Below are 17,379 nucleotides of genomic sequence, written 5' to 3' on the forward strand. Positions count from 1 at the left end.
GTAATATTGGTCCTAGAAGATCACACCAGCTCAAATAGTTCAGAAACAAATGTAATCCTGAATTTAAAACAGGCTCAGATACCTAAATGTTTGATAACAAAGCATGCAGCTAATACCAATAGCCAATGAGGATTTGCCCAGGATTTGTTTCTTCTTGATGGGAGTGGGGAGATGAGTACAATATTTATAGGAACAAGTTATTTTTATAATTTTCCAACTTTTCTTTGATGATGTTCTATAAGACCTGAACAGAAATTATATCATATTCAGCACTCTGTAGTTAAAATACTTGGGGACACTTAATTGCTACTTCTGAATATTCTGCTTATATACTGTGTGGGATGTGCTTTGGAAACAAATTAGATCCATTAACAAGACTACTAACAAGGAATTAGTAATCTTTTAAATTTCTCAGTTCTATAAAGTTACCTAAATAAAAATATTTAAACTTTTCAGGGTTTCAGCATCTTTTTAAAAAAATACTTATTTTTTAGTTGTAGTTGGACACAATGCTTTTATTTATTTTTATGTGATACTGAGGATCAAACCCAGGGTGTGCACATGGTAGGCAAGTGCTCTACTGCTAAGCCACAACCCCAGCCCCAGGTTTCAGCATCTTTATCCTGAAATTGAAAACACTCATATCTCCAATAGCATCAATCACAGTTAATGAAGTGAAGGAAGAAATCTCAAGAGAAAATTAAATAACAAAAATCATATAACATGTGGTGTGATGAAGAAAATGCATATCTAGAAAAAGACAGAGATGTGTTCTGATCCCCAATTCTGCCACTTTACTTTATCCTAAGATACTGGGATATATTGGAACATATTTATCCCACATATGACCTATAGATCTAATAATGACCTATTAGACGCCTGTTACTGAGCCTGGCATTAGAGATATGAAGTAGTTTGTGCCTTTAGAAATGAAGAAAGAAAAACCCTCCAAAACATAATAAACTGGCACAACTACTAACAGTTATGTTCAAAGGGTCCAGAAGCAATGAGCAGTAACACCATATAGAAATGATTAAGTCACAAAGTTAAAGGAGATCACTTTACCTGTGAAATAATTTTCTCATAAAGTAAATAATGATAATAATTGTTGCCCTTCCTTACTCCAAAGTTGCTGTAAGGATGAAGTGAAATTACTTTAGGCAAATCTCCAAAGATTAAAGAAACATGAATAAGTATGAAGTGATTTGATTATATTAACTATATATCATATATGTAAAACTATTTTTATATAATATGTTTACAGGTATGATAAGTCATCATCCAGAGCATGAAACTAACTTGCCATATCAAGTTCAAGAGGTTGTAAGGTTTCCTGGTCTCATTCTTCATCTATGAAAAAAAAAGATAAATAACTCTAATATTCCCTTCAGTGACAACCAGCAAATTCAAATTTTCTTACGTTTGATAAAAGAAAACTAAAATAAAGAGGTTAAGCAATTTGCTCAAGGAACATAGTACCAGAACAAATCTGGATTAGAATTTAGGTTTTCTACTTTTCAAAAGTACTACTCTGAAAAATATAAAGAAAGAAACTCATTTGAACAGGCTCCTAAAACAGACTCTGAAACCGACTCATCCCTAAATATTAAATCTGTTTGCCTATGGTATTTGAGATGATCACCTTATGTGTTCACTTTTGTGAAATATATCACTAAATTGCTTTTTTATAATGGCTCAGTGGTAGAGCACCTGCCTAGCATGTGTGAGGCACTGGGTTCGATCTTCAGCACCACATACAAATAAATAAATAAAATAAAGGTCCATCAATATCTAACAATATATTTTTTAAAAAAAGAAAGAAAGAAATTGCTGAGAATTTCTTCATTTGAAAAGATTTGATCCCTTAAACCTGGATTCCATTCCAGTTTGAATTTTTTTCCATTAAAAGAGAAAGTACTGCCATCTACTGGGCCCAAAAAATATTGCTGCTATAGTTTACAGTATGAGAAAAGAATTTTTGATATATTGTCTAATGCTTTTGAACTTTCTCAGTACCTCAATAAGTTAAGAGTTATGCCAAAATGAGTTACATAAACTAAATATCCAAAGTTGAGGCTGGGGATACAGTAAGATGAAAGAAATAAAATCCTTTCAAGATTTTTATGCCCAAGTATTGGTATGATAGCCCTAAACATGGAAAGCATTCCCCTGCATCACTAACATTACATTCAGCTCCTACAACATCCCGGGCAGTGTGGTAGGGATACAATGCTGATACAATATTAAGAATTAGAGATCAAACACTCTAACCACAGTGTTAGAGCCCAGTGAGTACAAGTTTTTATTTATTATTGAATTCTACTCATTGCCAGGCTTGTCATAAACATTATCATATTTAATCCTCAAAAATAGTTCAGGATAAGGTACAAATTGTTATCTGTATTTGCAGATGAGGAAAGAAACTATCTTGCTGCTTTACATAGGGAAGCAGCATTCCTGCCTGGAATTAATTCCATATCAATCTAACTATGAAACCCACAGCCTTAACCGCTGAGAATGTGTATTCACCCAAAGCAGTGGAGTCACCCAGAAAAGAAGAGTGGTTGCCAAAAGGAAATTAAGGCAAAGATAACCTTACATGTACATACAAATGGCAAAATACTAAACTGAGGTCTAAAAGGTTTACAGCTTATTAGTCCAAGATCATTTGCTTTCCCATCCTCCCTTAAACAGCCATCCTAACAGGTAAGCCCACCTAGAAAACATCTCTCCAGGCCACCGAGCCTTATCCACCAACCCGTACCCACCCATCAAGCCACAGGTGTTCCTCTTTGATTCTCCATCATTTCCAAACATTAGAACCTCTTTCTGAGGTGCTCTCCAAATTATTTAAAGTTCTTCTACAATTCACCTGAATTATCTTCAAAACCCAAACAAATGATATCAAAGTAAACTTTTCAAATATACACCTCTATAAACTGGAGACCCTCTGGAGTACATGCTATATTATCTCCTTGACTAAAAAACAAATGTTTGTGAATCAGTGTTTTACATTTTTGCATTTAGTAAGAGACATGCAGTAAATGCCTGGCATTCACTGACAAAAAAAATAATCATTTTTACAACCAAAGATAAAAGCTTCCATCATCACTTGAGTACCTCTTTGCACTGCTGTTAAATATTTGAGTGTCACATTTGTATGCCAAATAAATGAAATGTTACTGTAGAAAATTAATAAGAGCATATCACTCCCTGATAATACCAGCAGGGGCTACTGAACAAAGGACTAAAATCCACAATGTATATTTTGGTTAAAGATTTTCACTGTATTAGTTTCCAAACACACTCTGGAAGGGGAGAAAAAAACTCTATCCACTGCAGTGAAGTAGAGAAGTTTACTAGGTTCCTAAAAACTCAACAGAAATGAGAAAGGCTTTTGGAGGAGAAAAACAAAAAGGGGAAAGTTCTGAACAAACAAGTAATTACAGTTTTGAGACTCAAGTGTGTGAAGACAAATTAAAAGTATGAAAACAGAGCAAAGACTAACATCAATATAATCATCATCAGCAATAACAAAAGTGTATGTGACCACAACTAGTGTTAAAAAAAAAAAAAACAGCCAAAGAATTGGTCAATGAAAATTTTAGTTGTAATTTAAAAGATGTGCTGAAGGGCTGGGGTTTTGGCTCAGCAGCAGAGCACTCCCCTAGCATGTACGAGGCACTGGGTTTGATCCTCAGCACCACATAAAAATAAATAAAATAAAGGTATTGTATCCAACTACTATAACAACAACAAAAAAAAGTTGTGTTGAAAATGTGCTTTGTTATTGTTTCACAAGTACGACTTTTTAAACATGTGTTTTTAAGAACACATTAAAATCCTTCTCTCAAAGCCTGTCACTTTAGTATTTTTATGGAATAATTCAAATACAAAGTTATGATATCTATTTACAATTACTATAATTAAGAATATATTTGGGGCTGGGGATGTGGCTCAAGCAGTAGCGCGCTCGCCTGGCATGCGTGTGGCCCAGGTTCGATCCTCAGCACCACATACAAAAAAAACAAAGATGTTGTGTCCGCCGAAAACTAAAAAATAAATATTAAAATTCTCTCTCTCTCTCCCTCTCTCTCTCTCTCCCCCTTTTAAAAAAAAAAAAAAAAAAGAATATATTTGGACTTACTGCTGCCTCCATACACGTTTCTGCTTACCATTTGTTTTATTTTCTGTTGCCTTCATTGTCTCCTACCTAGTTAACAAAGCTTTGTATTCCTTCTATTCCCTTTTTCCTTTGCTAATTAAAAATCCATAATATTGTTTCTTAAACTTTTAACATGCACACTTGAGCACAAACTTTTCTATCAAATCCTAAAGTTTTTTACAATCTTACAACCTCTTTCTCCCAAAGAAATCAGTGACATCAGTGAGTTTTAACCCTGAAATCCACTTTACCTTATTAGTGTCATCTAGGACAGTGCTTCTCTAATTATCAGTGGGGGAAGAACCAACTGTTTGGGAATTTTTTTGTTCAATTCATTGTAAATTAATACTTTAGTAAAATACAATTAAAAAGTTATAATAGTATTTAATTGTATTAAAGGTTTTAAACTTAGTGTATTTAGTTCACCATTGGTTGGTGATCCTTCTTGGATTATTACATTTCTAATAACAATGGTCTAGTTTGTTTTATCTTAAAACACACCTACCAAAAATTGCTTTTTGTTTGTTAACTTATGGTCAGTAGTTAATTATATTCACTAATGTGTTAACCATTTTTATACCCTTGCTATTTGTTTTCATCCCACATCCTCCCTTTGGGATCATTTTTCTATTTGCATCATTCGCTATAGGTAAAAAGTCTACAGGGAGGTAAGTCCCTATCTTTGAACACATATTTGTGGCTCTTTCACTGTCACTCCAGACTGTAAGCTCACTAGAAACAGATTTATATACTAGCAGTTAACAGTGCTGTGAAGATATATTTCTTCTGGCATCTACTATTGCTAAAGAGAAGTCTGCTATTAATTCATAGGTAATATTCCCTTTCTCTTCCATAGCTTTTAAAATTTCCCCTTCTAGGTAGGGGAAATAGTGTGTACAGTAGTGCACACCTGTAATCCCAGAGGCTTGGAGGCTAAAGCAGGAGGATCCCGAGTTCAAAGCCAGCCTCATCAAAAGCAAGGCACTAAGCAACTCAGTGAGACCCTGTCTCTAAATAAAATACAAAATATGGCTGGGGATGTGGCTCAGTGGTCAAGTGTCCCTGAGTTCAATCCCTGGTACAAAGAAAAAAAAAATCCCCTTCTAATTAGATTACCCCTAAAGTTCTGCAGTTTCTCTATTTGTCATCTGCAGCCTCCTTCTGTAACAGAGAGAATTCTACCTCAGCTTTCAGGGTTCTTTTCGCCCTGTGAAGCTCATCTTCCAGCCAACTCTGCCTACATCTTCATGCTTCTATTCCATTCTGTTCCAGAGACGGCTAGTATCTTGTTTTTAATTTGTTTATTTTATCAAGGTAAGTCTCTTTAAATTTCTCAGCTTTGATCAATTATTGCTTTTTTGTCTGATGCAGAGGAGGGTCTCAACAGATATATTTATGCAATGCCATCTTGACTGCAAACCCTGCCTGTGGCTTTCTTTTAAAAGGAAAAAAAAGTGCTTTTTTAAGGTTTATGTGTCAAGTTGATAAAGGCACAAGATGGGCTGGACTTCTCAACTGGCTAACTGAAGAACCACAGAATAGAATACACATATTATCACAACCACATATTCAACAGACATTTACTCACAGTCTGGTTTTAAATGCCAACTCTGCTATTTAGTTGCTATAGAATCTTAGAAAAGTTATTATAACTTCTTTGTACCAATTTTCCTTTCTATAAAAGTACAATTGTGAAGCTTAAATGAGGTAAAGATATACAAAGTGTTTAGAATAGTGCCTGGCACACAAGCATTCACTAAATATTAGCTATTGTTATCACTGCTAGAGGGAAACATTTTACTCTGTATTCCCACATCTCCAGTTAGGAGAAAAACTGTCTACTCATGTCCTAGGAGAGGAAGTCATGAAAGGAACATTTCCAGTTCTCAGATGCCTTCACTTACTCCTTCCCAAGAATGGCAGATGACGTACCGGTTGTTTTGGAGATGAAACTGGACATGAATAGCTTAGTTCTTTCTAGATTCTCTCCAATCAAGAATAGACTATCTACAACACATTTGCAAACTCTGATTTTGGCTTGGAAGATCAGATTTTTTGCTCCTGAAGGGACAGTCTCATTTTCATTCATTTTGTTATTTGAGGAGAAAAAGATTCAGATCAAAAGCAAATATATAAAGCCCTTTCAGTTATAGTCAGCTCTTTTAGTCACAGAATTTAAGCCACATTTGCTTATCAGTTGTCAGTCATAAAGCAAATATTCTTATCTTCATTTATCTACCACCTAACTTATTTCTGAACTTGTTCCAAACTAAGAAGAAAGGAACACTAGTTATTGGCCTACCCCAAACCTCAAAGACTACTAATATGTAGCTACAGGGTTGCTGGGGAATTAAATACAATAACAGATGTAAAGTTCTTATCAGAGATGTTACCCTATTACTATGTGTCAGACTTGTGCTGGACTGTGAGTTGTTACCATCTGCAGGATGAACTGAATGCCTCTTTCCCCACAGTCAGGATAGCTAATCTTGGGCAAGGACACTACAATGGCAGCAGTAGCAGTCTCACGATTCTGACTAAATCACATTTTTATTAAGCAAATGATATGTCCCAACACATATAGAAATCTATCCTTAAGAAACTTATAACAGCTAAGCTATGGAACCAACTAGGTACCCTTCAACAGATAAATGGATAAAGAAAATGTGGTACGTATACACAACGGAATACTACTCAGCCATAAAGAAGCATAAAATTATGGCACTTGCCAGTAAATGGATGGAACTGGAGACTATCATGTTAGGTGAAATAAGCTAATCTCCCTAAAATTGAACGTTCTCTCTGATATGTGGATGCTGACTCACAACAGGATGTGTGTGTGTGTGTGTATGTGTGTGGTTTCACCAAATTGGAACGGGGGGGGGGGGGACGAGAATGGGAACGACAGTAGAATGAATCCAATATAACTTTTCTATGTCCATATATGAATATGCAACCAGTGAAACCCTCATCATGTACAACCACAAGAATGGGAAGTTATGTTACATGTATGTATATGTCAAAATACATTCTACTGTCATGTATAAGTATATGCCCCAAAAAAAGAAACTTATAGACTAGAAAGGAGAAAAACAAGCTTAGTTACTAAGTGGCTTATTTTATGTCAAAAGGATACATAGGATGCTGATAAGAACTCAAAAAATGAAGCTCTAAAAAAGGAAAAAAAAAAAAGTCTATCATGGTTTAAACTGAGTTTCCTAAAAGTCCCCTAAAATAATTACATTTTACTAAGTCCAATGGGCAATTTTTACTTTTTATTTGGCTCACATCCCCTTAAAAACTAAACAGAAAGACAAATTTTAAAAACCAACAGCAACAAAAAATGAACCAAAAGCTCTCTCCCTCTCTTTATAGTCTCTGATATTCCACAAGAAACTCTACTCTCTTCCTCTGACCATTCCTCCTTATCACTTTCCCAATGCCTCCTTCTCTATCTGAATTTTAACAGCAGGAGGGCCTCAAAGCATGGTTACTTAGATCCCTTTTTTCCCTCACTGTTCCTACTCTATGTTATCCACACTTATAATTTCAATAACTATTTGCCATTGGCCCCACATTCAGATCTCTCTCAGAACTCCAGATTCATCTATCTGAATGCCTACTTGCCTTCCACACATGAATGTCTCAAAGGTACCTCAAACTCTGCATGACCAGGTGTCTTAACTTACCATCTGCCTCCACCAACCCTGGTCTTCCTCAGTGTCCCTTAGCTTTCTGCACAAGGCACCTTAATCCATCCAATTACTTCATCCAGGCCAGAAATCCAAAAGTCATACTTGACATCTTTTTTCTACCTTAAATTCAAACTATTATCAAGTCGTAATGATTTTATATCCTAAAAGTTTCCTAAGTCTATCTTCTGGAGTGGGGGTGTAGCTCAGTGGTTGAGCACTTGCTAGCATGAGCAAGGCCCTGGGTTGGATTCCTAAATCTATGTTCTCTTCATTCTACCATAATCCTATCTTAAAGTATCAACATCTCTTACCTGAGGCTCTTTACTGTCTTTCCACATAGATTCTTGCCTCTTCTATAATCATCCTTATTGCAGTCAGAGTAAACTCATTAAAACACAAATCTGATTTACAACACTGCCACGCTAAAAATCCTTCAATACAGGCCCCTGTTCTTAGATAAAATATTTTGGCATCACTTTTCCTCATCACTCTGACCCTCCTTCAATCTCTCAGACTTCCCATGCCCCCTTCTACTTCATGGCCTTCTGGCATGTTAACCTGCCCTTGCTGGATTACAGCTTCAAAAGTCAAATCCCTAAGAAGGCCTTTCTTGAGGCAGTAGAATAAGCTAACCTGAACTCCTGGGCTCAAGTGCCCTCCTGTCTCAGACGAGTGGCTTAGACTATAAGAGTGCACCATAGCACCTGGCTTCCCCATTATATTCTTAGCACTTGGAGTACAGTAGCTGACATACAACAGGTGCTCAATAAAATGCTGCTGAATGAATGGAATGTGCTAAGCAATGGCATTTCAGACAACCAAGAATTATGAAAAAACACGATCACTAAGAGCAAATTAGGTATAGAGTTCCAAATTTTTAGGTAAAACACCATAAAACAAAAAGAGCACAGGTTTTAGACACAGATAACCTGAAATCTCAACTTGGCTCCTTTTTAGATTCTAAGTCCATCCCTCACAATCTGTTTCCTAATCTATAAAATGGAGAAGACAAAACTCATCATATTTGGTCATGGCTAGTATTAAGTGGGGAAAAGAACACGGGTTATCTGGCAGAGTACCAGAGTGTAAATTCTTGGTAAATATAGGCTCTCTGCCCTCTCCTTGCTCTAATGGCTTTCAGAATAGAAATAGTGTTGACTATTTTAAAAAAACAACAACAACAAAAACTAACTTTTGGTTTCTTATACTTACTGAACGTTAGAAAAGACTTCTGAAACATTTTAATAAAACTACTGCATTTAATCAAAATTCACCATTCTTTCTTCTTTTTTTTAATATTTTTAGTTGTAAAAAAAAATATTTTTAGTTGTAGATGAATACAATGCCTTTATTTTATTAATTTATTTTTATGCAGTGCTGAGGATGGAACCCAGTGCCTCATATGTGCTAGGCAAGTGCTCTGCCACTGAGCCCCAGCCCCAGCCCCTCACCATTCTTTCTTAACCACCAAGGAATTATGTGGAATATGAGAAAACAGCTAGTTTAGGTTTTCCTTTAAGAAAATATGATCTGGATTTAGAAAAGATTAACTGCAGTGGTTGTATGCCTTACAAAACAAGTTTTCACTCTAAAGAGCATTCAACCTAAGCCGTACTACACAACAAACTAACAATGATATTTAAAACACAATTCTATTTACACAGAGCTTTACAGGATTATGTCTACTCAGGTGCAAGGCACACCTGCACTATACAAAACTTACAGCTTCAGGAGAATCCTCTTACCTTATGTTCAAATGGAGCACCATAGTAGCCATCATTTAGTCCAAAAATTATTTCATTTTGGTTGCGGGCATGAATCTAAGAGAGGAGGAAAACACACAATTAGTTCTTCTCATTCCATTCACGTTTTAACATGATCAGAGAATTGACAGTTAAAACACAGTCTACTTCAATGGTGAGGAAAAGGCTGGCTACATTAAACAAACCAGCAGAAAACAAATCAGCTAACAAAAGACCAGGTGATCAAAGAAGCGTTTCCTGCTTTAGTCAAAGGTCTCATAAAAGCATCACATGAGATAACAGGCATTCCACATGTTTTCCACAAACAATTCTGAGGTGTCATAGCTATTCCTGACAGACTTCAGAAGCAAACTATACATGCTCTGATGTCAAAGAAAACAGCCCTGTTAGTCTATATGAATGCTTTGAAAATATGAAGCCCTAGAAAAACGTTAAGATTAATATTATTTTCTATTTTCAAAAGCACAATTTAAAGATATTAGTAGCCAATCCATAAAGTCTTAAAAGGCTACTTAGTTCCTATCTGCACATCACTGTTTTTCAGACACTACTGATGGGTGCTGCATACAATACAGTGTAACCCTAATTCAGTTCCACCTAAAAGGTGGGAAGAATAAAACTTTTAAAAAACTAAAGAATTGAGATGTAAAATAACTCAATATAAAGTGTCCAACAATGAAATATACAAATAGATTTAATTAGTTTATTAGAAAGAGTTGTGTGACTTTAAAAACTAGTAATAATTTTTTCTGTTGTGAAATATGAAAGTGAGGGTTCAAGTGAAAGAAAGATAAGGAGGGATACTAGAACCAAATAATTAATCTCTGTCTCTAGCTAGAGAGACAAAGCAGCCCAAGACAGTAGTAGAACATTCCTGGGAACATTCACCTGACTTCCATAACAACCTCTACTACTAAAACAAGTTTTAAAGCACATTCCTATTTACCTACATCCTTTTTTTTTTTTTTTTTTGAACTAAATGCAACAGTACCAAAAGACAAGTTTACAATCATGAATTTATAATAATTTATATAAAAAATTTGTAATCAAGAAGTTTTTCCATATTACAAGGCAAAACAAAAAGCATTATGAAATCAGTTTCGAGACAGGGAATTTTAAATTATATTAAGTTTTTACAGACATATATACCAGGGAAAAAGATTAAAATTATATTCATCAAAATGTTAACAATGATTATAGCTGGGCAGAGGGTTACATATTTTTTAAAAATTTTCTTCTTGGGCTGTGGCTGTGGCTCAGTGGAAGAGCATCTGCCTGGCGTGTGTGAGGCACTGGGTTGGATTCTCAGCACCACATATAAGTAAAGAAAATAAAGGTCTATCAACAAATAAAGAATCTTAAATTTTTTTTTCTTCTCTACCATTTTCAAAATTTTCCAAATTGTCCAAAAGAATATGTATTGCTTTTTATTTTCCTTTTGGTATGGGGGATTGATCTTAGGAGTGCTTAACCACTGAGACCCATTCCCAGCCCTTTATACTTTTTATTTTGAGACAGGGCTTGCTAAGTTGCTTAGGGCCTTGCTAAATTGCTGAGGCTGGCTTTGAACTCTGAATTCTCCTGCCTCGGTCTCCCAAGCCCCTGGGATTACAAGGGTGCACCACCTCACCCAGCAAGTAAATGCAATCTTGATTAGTCAGACTATGTTTGAGTGAGTGTGTGTGTGTGTGTGTCTTTTTTTTTTTTTTTGGTGCCGGAGATGGAACCTAAGGCCTCCTGCATGCTAGGCAAGCGCTCTACCACTGAGACCCAGCCCCAGTCCCCATGAATTATTTTTTATATCAGAAGAAAATATATATATATACCAGTAAAGGAGTAGGTGGGGAGATAGGGACAGAAACAAATCCAGCATGAAAGTAAAGTTCTCAAAGTATAAGCTTCATGCAGATGGATGATGAAAAATAATTAATTAGCTGAAAAATAATTCTGACACTTAAAAAGATATGCAGCTAAAACTAAGTGGCCTGAGTTCTAATAAGAAGCTCTTCAGAGAGAACTCTTGACTTTTTTTTTTTAAACTTGATAGCCCCAGTGCCCTACACTCTGCCCAACATACAGCATTTAATCAATTTTAATGGCACATGCTTTAATTATCTCAGGAGCCAAAGCAGAAAATACTCCTTGCTCTGTCCTACAGGCTTGTCAAAAACTTGGAATGAAATGGATGTGAAAGTATTTTGGGAAGTTAGACATGAGAAGTAATTGGGGGAAAAAAATCTAATAACTGCATTAGAAACTAGGCAACTACAAAGCTCAGAAAGAGCCTTTTGTTCCTAAGAAAAAAATCATGAGTCACAAAAGAGGCTGTAACACATTGAACACTAGCATGTACACTGCAGACTGTTAAACTATGATAATAAAAAGTGTAATATGGGGGCTGAGGGTGTTGCACTTGTCTAATTTGGGGAAGAACCTGGGTTCAATCACTAGCATCACACACAAACAGAGTAATACATACTCTCTTTTACTCATTAAAGATTACTGGCTCAATAATAGCATTAGAATCCTAATAGGGGAAACTATGGACTATAAAATTCTATTAATCTAACTACAACCTCATATTTTGGTATCTTTATGAAAAACAGCACACCTTCTAAAACAGCTGATTGGAGTTAGTAAAATGAATATTAAACAGTGTCTGAATCATGGAACAAATAACAACCTAAATCTACCAAGCACTGTGTGAGCTTTGGCAAATTACTTAATCTCTCTGAACTTCTGTTTTCTCAATTAAATACTAAAGAAAATTAAGGTTCTTGCTCATGTGATCTTCAAGAGGCCCCAGGTGATTATGTGCATGTAAAAAGATACCCCAATATTAAAGGCTATAAAATTGCTGTTGATATACCAAGTTCTAACCGCTTAAACTAAGTCCAAGCATTTCTGCCATCACACATAAACTAGAAGCTATAGAGTCCATGTCAGCAGAATCAACAAATTCTTTGAATTCCCACCTTAAACAAAGCTATTTCCAAATTCACCCTTCTTTGTCATCAAAATCCAAGTCAAATCCAGCTTAGTTCAAAACTTCTGGTGAAAACATCCTGATAAACTTTAAAGGCTATTCAGGAAATGTGGATTGCACTTGTAGCTCCAACATATGTATAACTTTGGACAAGTTGTATTATCACTCAGGCCACTAAGATTTCCTCAGCTAAAAATAAAAGGAATTGATTATGCTCTATCACATCATACTTCTGTGCCTCTTCTCATCTTTTCTTCCCCTGATTAATTCTAATATATTCAAAATTTACTCAGGTACAACATAATTTAATTGATACTGAAAAACATTCCATTCAATGATGGCAGAATACGCATGATATGTTCTATGAAACATGCGCCAAAGTTGACCAAATATTTAGGACCACAAAATAAATCTTAAAAGGATTGAAATCATACAAACTATTTTCTCTAAACTCAACAGAATTAAAGTAGAAATCAATAAGAGAAGGTTATCAGGAAAATCCACAAATAACATATCTCTAATCCATGGTTCAAAGAAGAAATAAAAGGTAAATTAGAAAAGATTAAGGGGTGCCACAGCATACTCCTGCAATGCCAGACACAAGGGAGACTGAGGCAGAAGGATTACAAATTCAAAAACTGGCAATGCTACTTACTGAGACCAGTGTGACTCTAGATCATGTTCACCCAAAAGAATGAGGTCAAAACTCTAATGGGTTGCAACCCATGTATATATATGTCAAAATACACCCTACTGTCCGGTATATCTAAAAACATCAAATTTTAGAAGGTTTTTAAATTTTTTAGGAAAGATCCTGTCTCAATATTTAAAAAACAAAAAAAGAGGAATGGGGCAGCTGGTGTGTAGCTCAGTAGTAGAGGCCTGGGCCTGGATTCAATCCGTGGTAATGAAAAGAAAAAAAAAGAAAAGCCAATGTTCAGAATTCAATGAAAGCACAACATAAAAATTTGTGGAATATAAAGGAATCAATACTTAAAAGAAATTTTATTAAATGTTTATTTTAAGAACAAAAGAAAAGGGGCTGGGGTTGTAGCTCAGTGATTGAGTGTTTGCCTTCCACATATGAGGCACTGGGTTCAATCCTCAGCACCACATAAAAATAAATAAATAAAATAAAGGTAGTGTGTTCACCTACAACTAAGAAATATATATATATTTTAAAAAGTCTCAGATCAATAACTAGCAAAAGAGCAACTTAAATCTGAAGCAGTCAAAAGAAAAAAATAATAAATACTAATCAAAGGAATTGAAAATAATAATCAATGAAATCAAACACTAGATCTCTGAAAAATTAATAAAATTGATGAATATCTAGTCAGAGTGATCAAGCAGAAAAGAAGACAGAAAACACCAGTAGCAAGAACAAAAATGGAAAGAATCATTACAGACCCTACACAATTAAAAGAATTTAGTAACAGCATAGGAAATTTTATACCAGTAAATTTGAAATGCCAGATGTGATACACAGCCTCTTTTGGAAGAAAAATCATCAAAGCTCACAAAAATAGTCATACATAGCCCAAATAGCTCCACATCTAATAAAGTCATACTTTAAAACTTTCCCACAAAGAAATATTAACATATAGATGGTTCTACTGAAAAATTCTGTCAAACACTAGAGAAATAAATAGCAACAAGTCTACAAAAATTTCTCCAGAAAACAGAAGTAAACACTTTCCAATCCATTCTGAGATCAGCATTACTCTCATACCAAACCAAACAAACAAGGACACTGCAAGAAAGACATAAATAACCCTTATGAATATAGATACAAAAAATCCTAACATAATATTAGCAAACTGAATCTAACTATATATAAAAATCCAACAACAAGTTTATACGTATAAAACTGTAACTGTACATATAAAGGAAAATCCATCTTAACCAAGTAGGATTTATACCAGGAATGTGAAAAGAAGGTCTTGACAAAACTCAACCACCAACCCAGTGTTTATGAAAATTATAGCTAATATTATACTGAAAGACTCAAATGTTTTCCCCCAAGTTTAAGGAAAAATAACAAGGATATTCACGGTATCTACTTGTATTCAACACTGTACTTGCAGCCTCCCTGAAATATGATAAGAAAAATAACTAAAAATATGCAAATCATAAAGGAAGAAATTAAATGTGTTCTTATCAATCAGTAAAAAGGAGTCTCAAAAAAAAAAAAAAAAGTTCTGAACCTACAAGTGAGTTTAGCACAGTTATACTATATGAGCTCAATACAGAAACTTTCATTATACCAGCAACAAAAATTGTAAATAGGAATATTTGTTGAAGGAATCCTATTTAAATTACCAAAAAATATGGAATCTATAGGTGCAAATCTAACAAAATATGTGCAAGATTTGCAGGCTAGAAACTACAAAACACTAGTGAATCAAATCAAAGAAGAAGAGTTTCATAAATGAAGAGATATATCATGTTTGTAGATTGAAAGAGACTCAATATTAATAAAATGTCAATTCTCTTCAGATTTTCTTAAAATTTTCCAACAAATTTCCCAGCAGGATTTTTGTAGAAATTGTCAAACTGATCCTAAAGTATACATAGAAAAGAAAAAAAACCTAAAATAGCCAGATTAATTTTTCTTTTTGTTTTTATTTAAATTAATTTTCAACTGATATATATAATGAATAGCCAGAAAAATTCTGAAAAAACAAAAAAGTTGGTAAACTCAAACTAGGTGAATGAATTCAAGATACACTTAGTTTTATAACTATAGTAATCAAGATAACTTGGTATTGGCCTTAGGATAGACATAGAGCTCAATGAACCAGGCAATGCAGAAACAGAAGCAATTACAAATGACTTATCATACAGATTTTTCAAATAAGGACAAAATAATTCAATTGAGAAATATAATGCCCTTTACAATTGTTCCTATCTAATTGTTCATTCATTTGCAAAACAATGAACATTGTAGGTCATACAAAATGTTAATTCAAAATGAATGCAAATGTAAAGTCCTAAAAGGTAAAACTTATAATGGAAATTTCCTCAAACAAATAAAAGAAAATCTTAGTGATCTTGAGTTAGGGAAATATATCTTAGAAAACACAGAAAAAGCATGAAATTCAAAAGAAAACTGATACACTAGACTTCATAAAGATTAAAACCCTTACGCTCTTTGAGTGACACTGTTAAGAAAAAGAAGACTGGCATTATACTTGTATGATGCTCAATATCTTTTTTTTTTTTTTAAGAGAGAGAGAGAGAGAATATTTATTTTTTAGTTTTCGGCGGACACAACATCTTTGTTTGTTTGTGGTGCTGAGGATGGAAGGGGGTGGGGACGACATGAGTGCCAGGTGAGCAGGCTACCACTTGAGCCACATCCCCAGCCCTCAATATCCTTTTTGACATTAGGCAAATTAAAATTAAAATGATATCACTTTAAACCATTAGAATGACTAAAAAAGACCAACAGTAGGAAGTGTTAACAAAGATGGGGAACAAATGGAACTATTACACATTGCTGATGGGAATGCTGAATGTGATATTCACTTGGGAGACCATCTGGCAGTATCATGTAAATTTCAATATGTGCTTAACCATTAGACTCAGCAATTCCATTCCTCAGAATTTACCCAAAAGAAAGATATTTATGTCAACACAAAGAACTATACTTAAATGTTCACTGCATTATTCACTATGGGAGATGATTATTCTACATTGTCAACTTCACCATACCCTTTAAAAGGATAAATTCATTGTATGTACATTATACCTCAATACACCTGGCTTAAGGAAAAAAAAAAAAAAAACTTTATTCTGAAGTCATCCCTCTCTAAGTCTCTCCAATTTGGTCTAAATACTTCTTCTATGCACTTCCATAGCTCTCGATGAAGGTATTCATCATTATCAGTTTAAGTGGCCTAAAAAATCTTGTCTTCTACTCTGAATCCTTAACCCTAAGAACAATGAACCTAACCGATTCTGCCTATTATCCTAATATATCTTACGTCTCACTTTCTTCTAAAACTTTGTAATTCTATTTTATCTGGTTTTTAGTAGTATGTTACTTGTTATACCTAATTATTTCATAGGTATTTTTACTTTCTACAATTTTATTAAGTTTCTAATTGGCTTTAAAAAACATAATTTTTCCTTTACTTTTGTTCTCTATTAAACCAGCATACTTCCTTCCATGGCCAACTTCCTAAGGAGATACCCAAATGCTGACTTTCTGAAATAGGGTAGATTAGAGACAAGCTCAGCTGAGAACTTGAACATTACCTAAGGAATGTGTGAGTTGAAACACATGATTACAACTACCTTCATTAGCCAAAAATCTCAATTCCAGACTATAGACCTGCAACAATATGTTAAGAACCACCATTTTCCACAAAATGTAGATACTTTCAGATGAGCAATAAGCACATACTGGAGAGAGCCAGGTGTGGCATGTGGGAAGAGAAACAGAGTATATGCCTCAGTACCAGTCTACAGGCAACAAGAATATCTGTTACCAAAAGAGAAGAAAAGGGGCTTACACCAAAGTCACTGTTTTACAAGTTTTAATTAAGATGAGCCCTAGGGTCTGGAGATGTAGTTCAATGGTTAAGTACATGCTTACTATGGTGCAAGGTCCTGGGTTCAACCCCCAGCACTCAAAATATTTTTAAAAGACCAGCTCTAAAACAGGACAAGATAAAAAGATTCAACAATTGTAGGAAATTAGAATTAAGTTAAGAAAGGAACATAAATATTAAATGTACTGCTCCGGTCACTCTAGAAAGACAC

At 34.6% G+C, this 17,379-nt stretch overlaps 1 protein-coding gene across 3 annotated transcripts in view; it reads right to left on the bottom strand.

Annotated features, from left to right (window-relative positions):
* Positions 1 to 17,379, bottom strand: part of Uvrag (UV radiation resistance associated) — a 319,107-nt gene that overhangs the window by 242,323 nt on the left and 59,405 nt on the right. For all 3 annotated transcript variants that reach the window (XM_076846616.1, XM_076846617.1, XM_076846618.1), the window contains exon 5: positions 9,606 to 9,680. In XM_076846616.1, coding sequence (XP_076702731.1) covers positions 9,606 to 9,680 — 75 coding nt within the window. The remainder of the gene's footprint in view (positions 1 to 9,605; positions 9,681 to 17,379) is intronic.

Source organism: Callospermophilus lateralis, chromosome 2, assembly GCF_048772815.1.
Source record: "Callospermophilus lateralis isolate mCalLat2 chromosome 2, mCalLat2.hap1, whole genome shotgun sequence".
NCBI lineage: Eukaryota > Metazoa > Chordata > Mammalia > Rodentia > Sciuridae > Callospermophilus > Callospermophilus lateralis.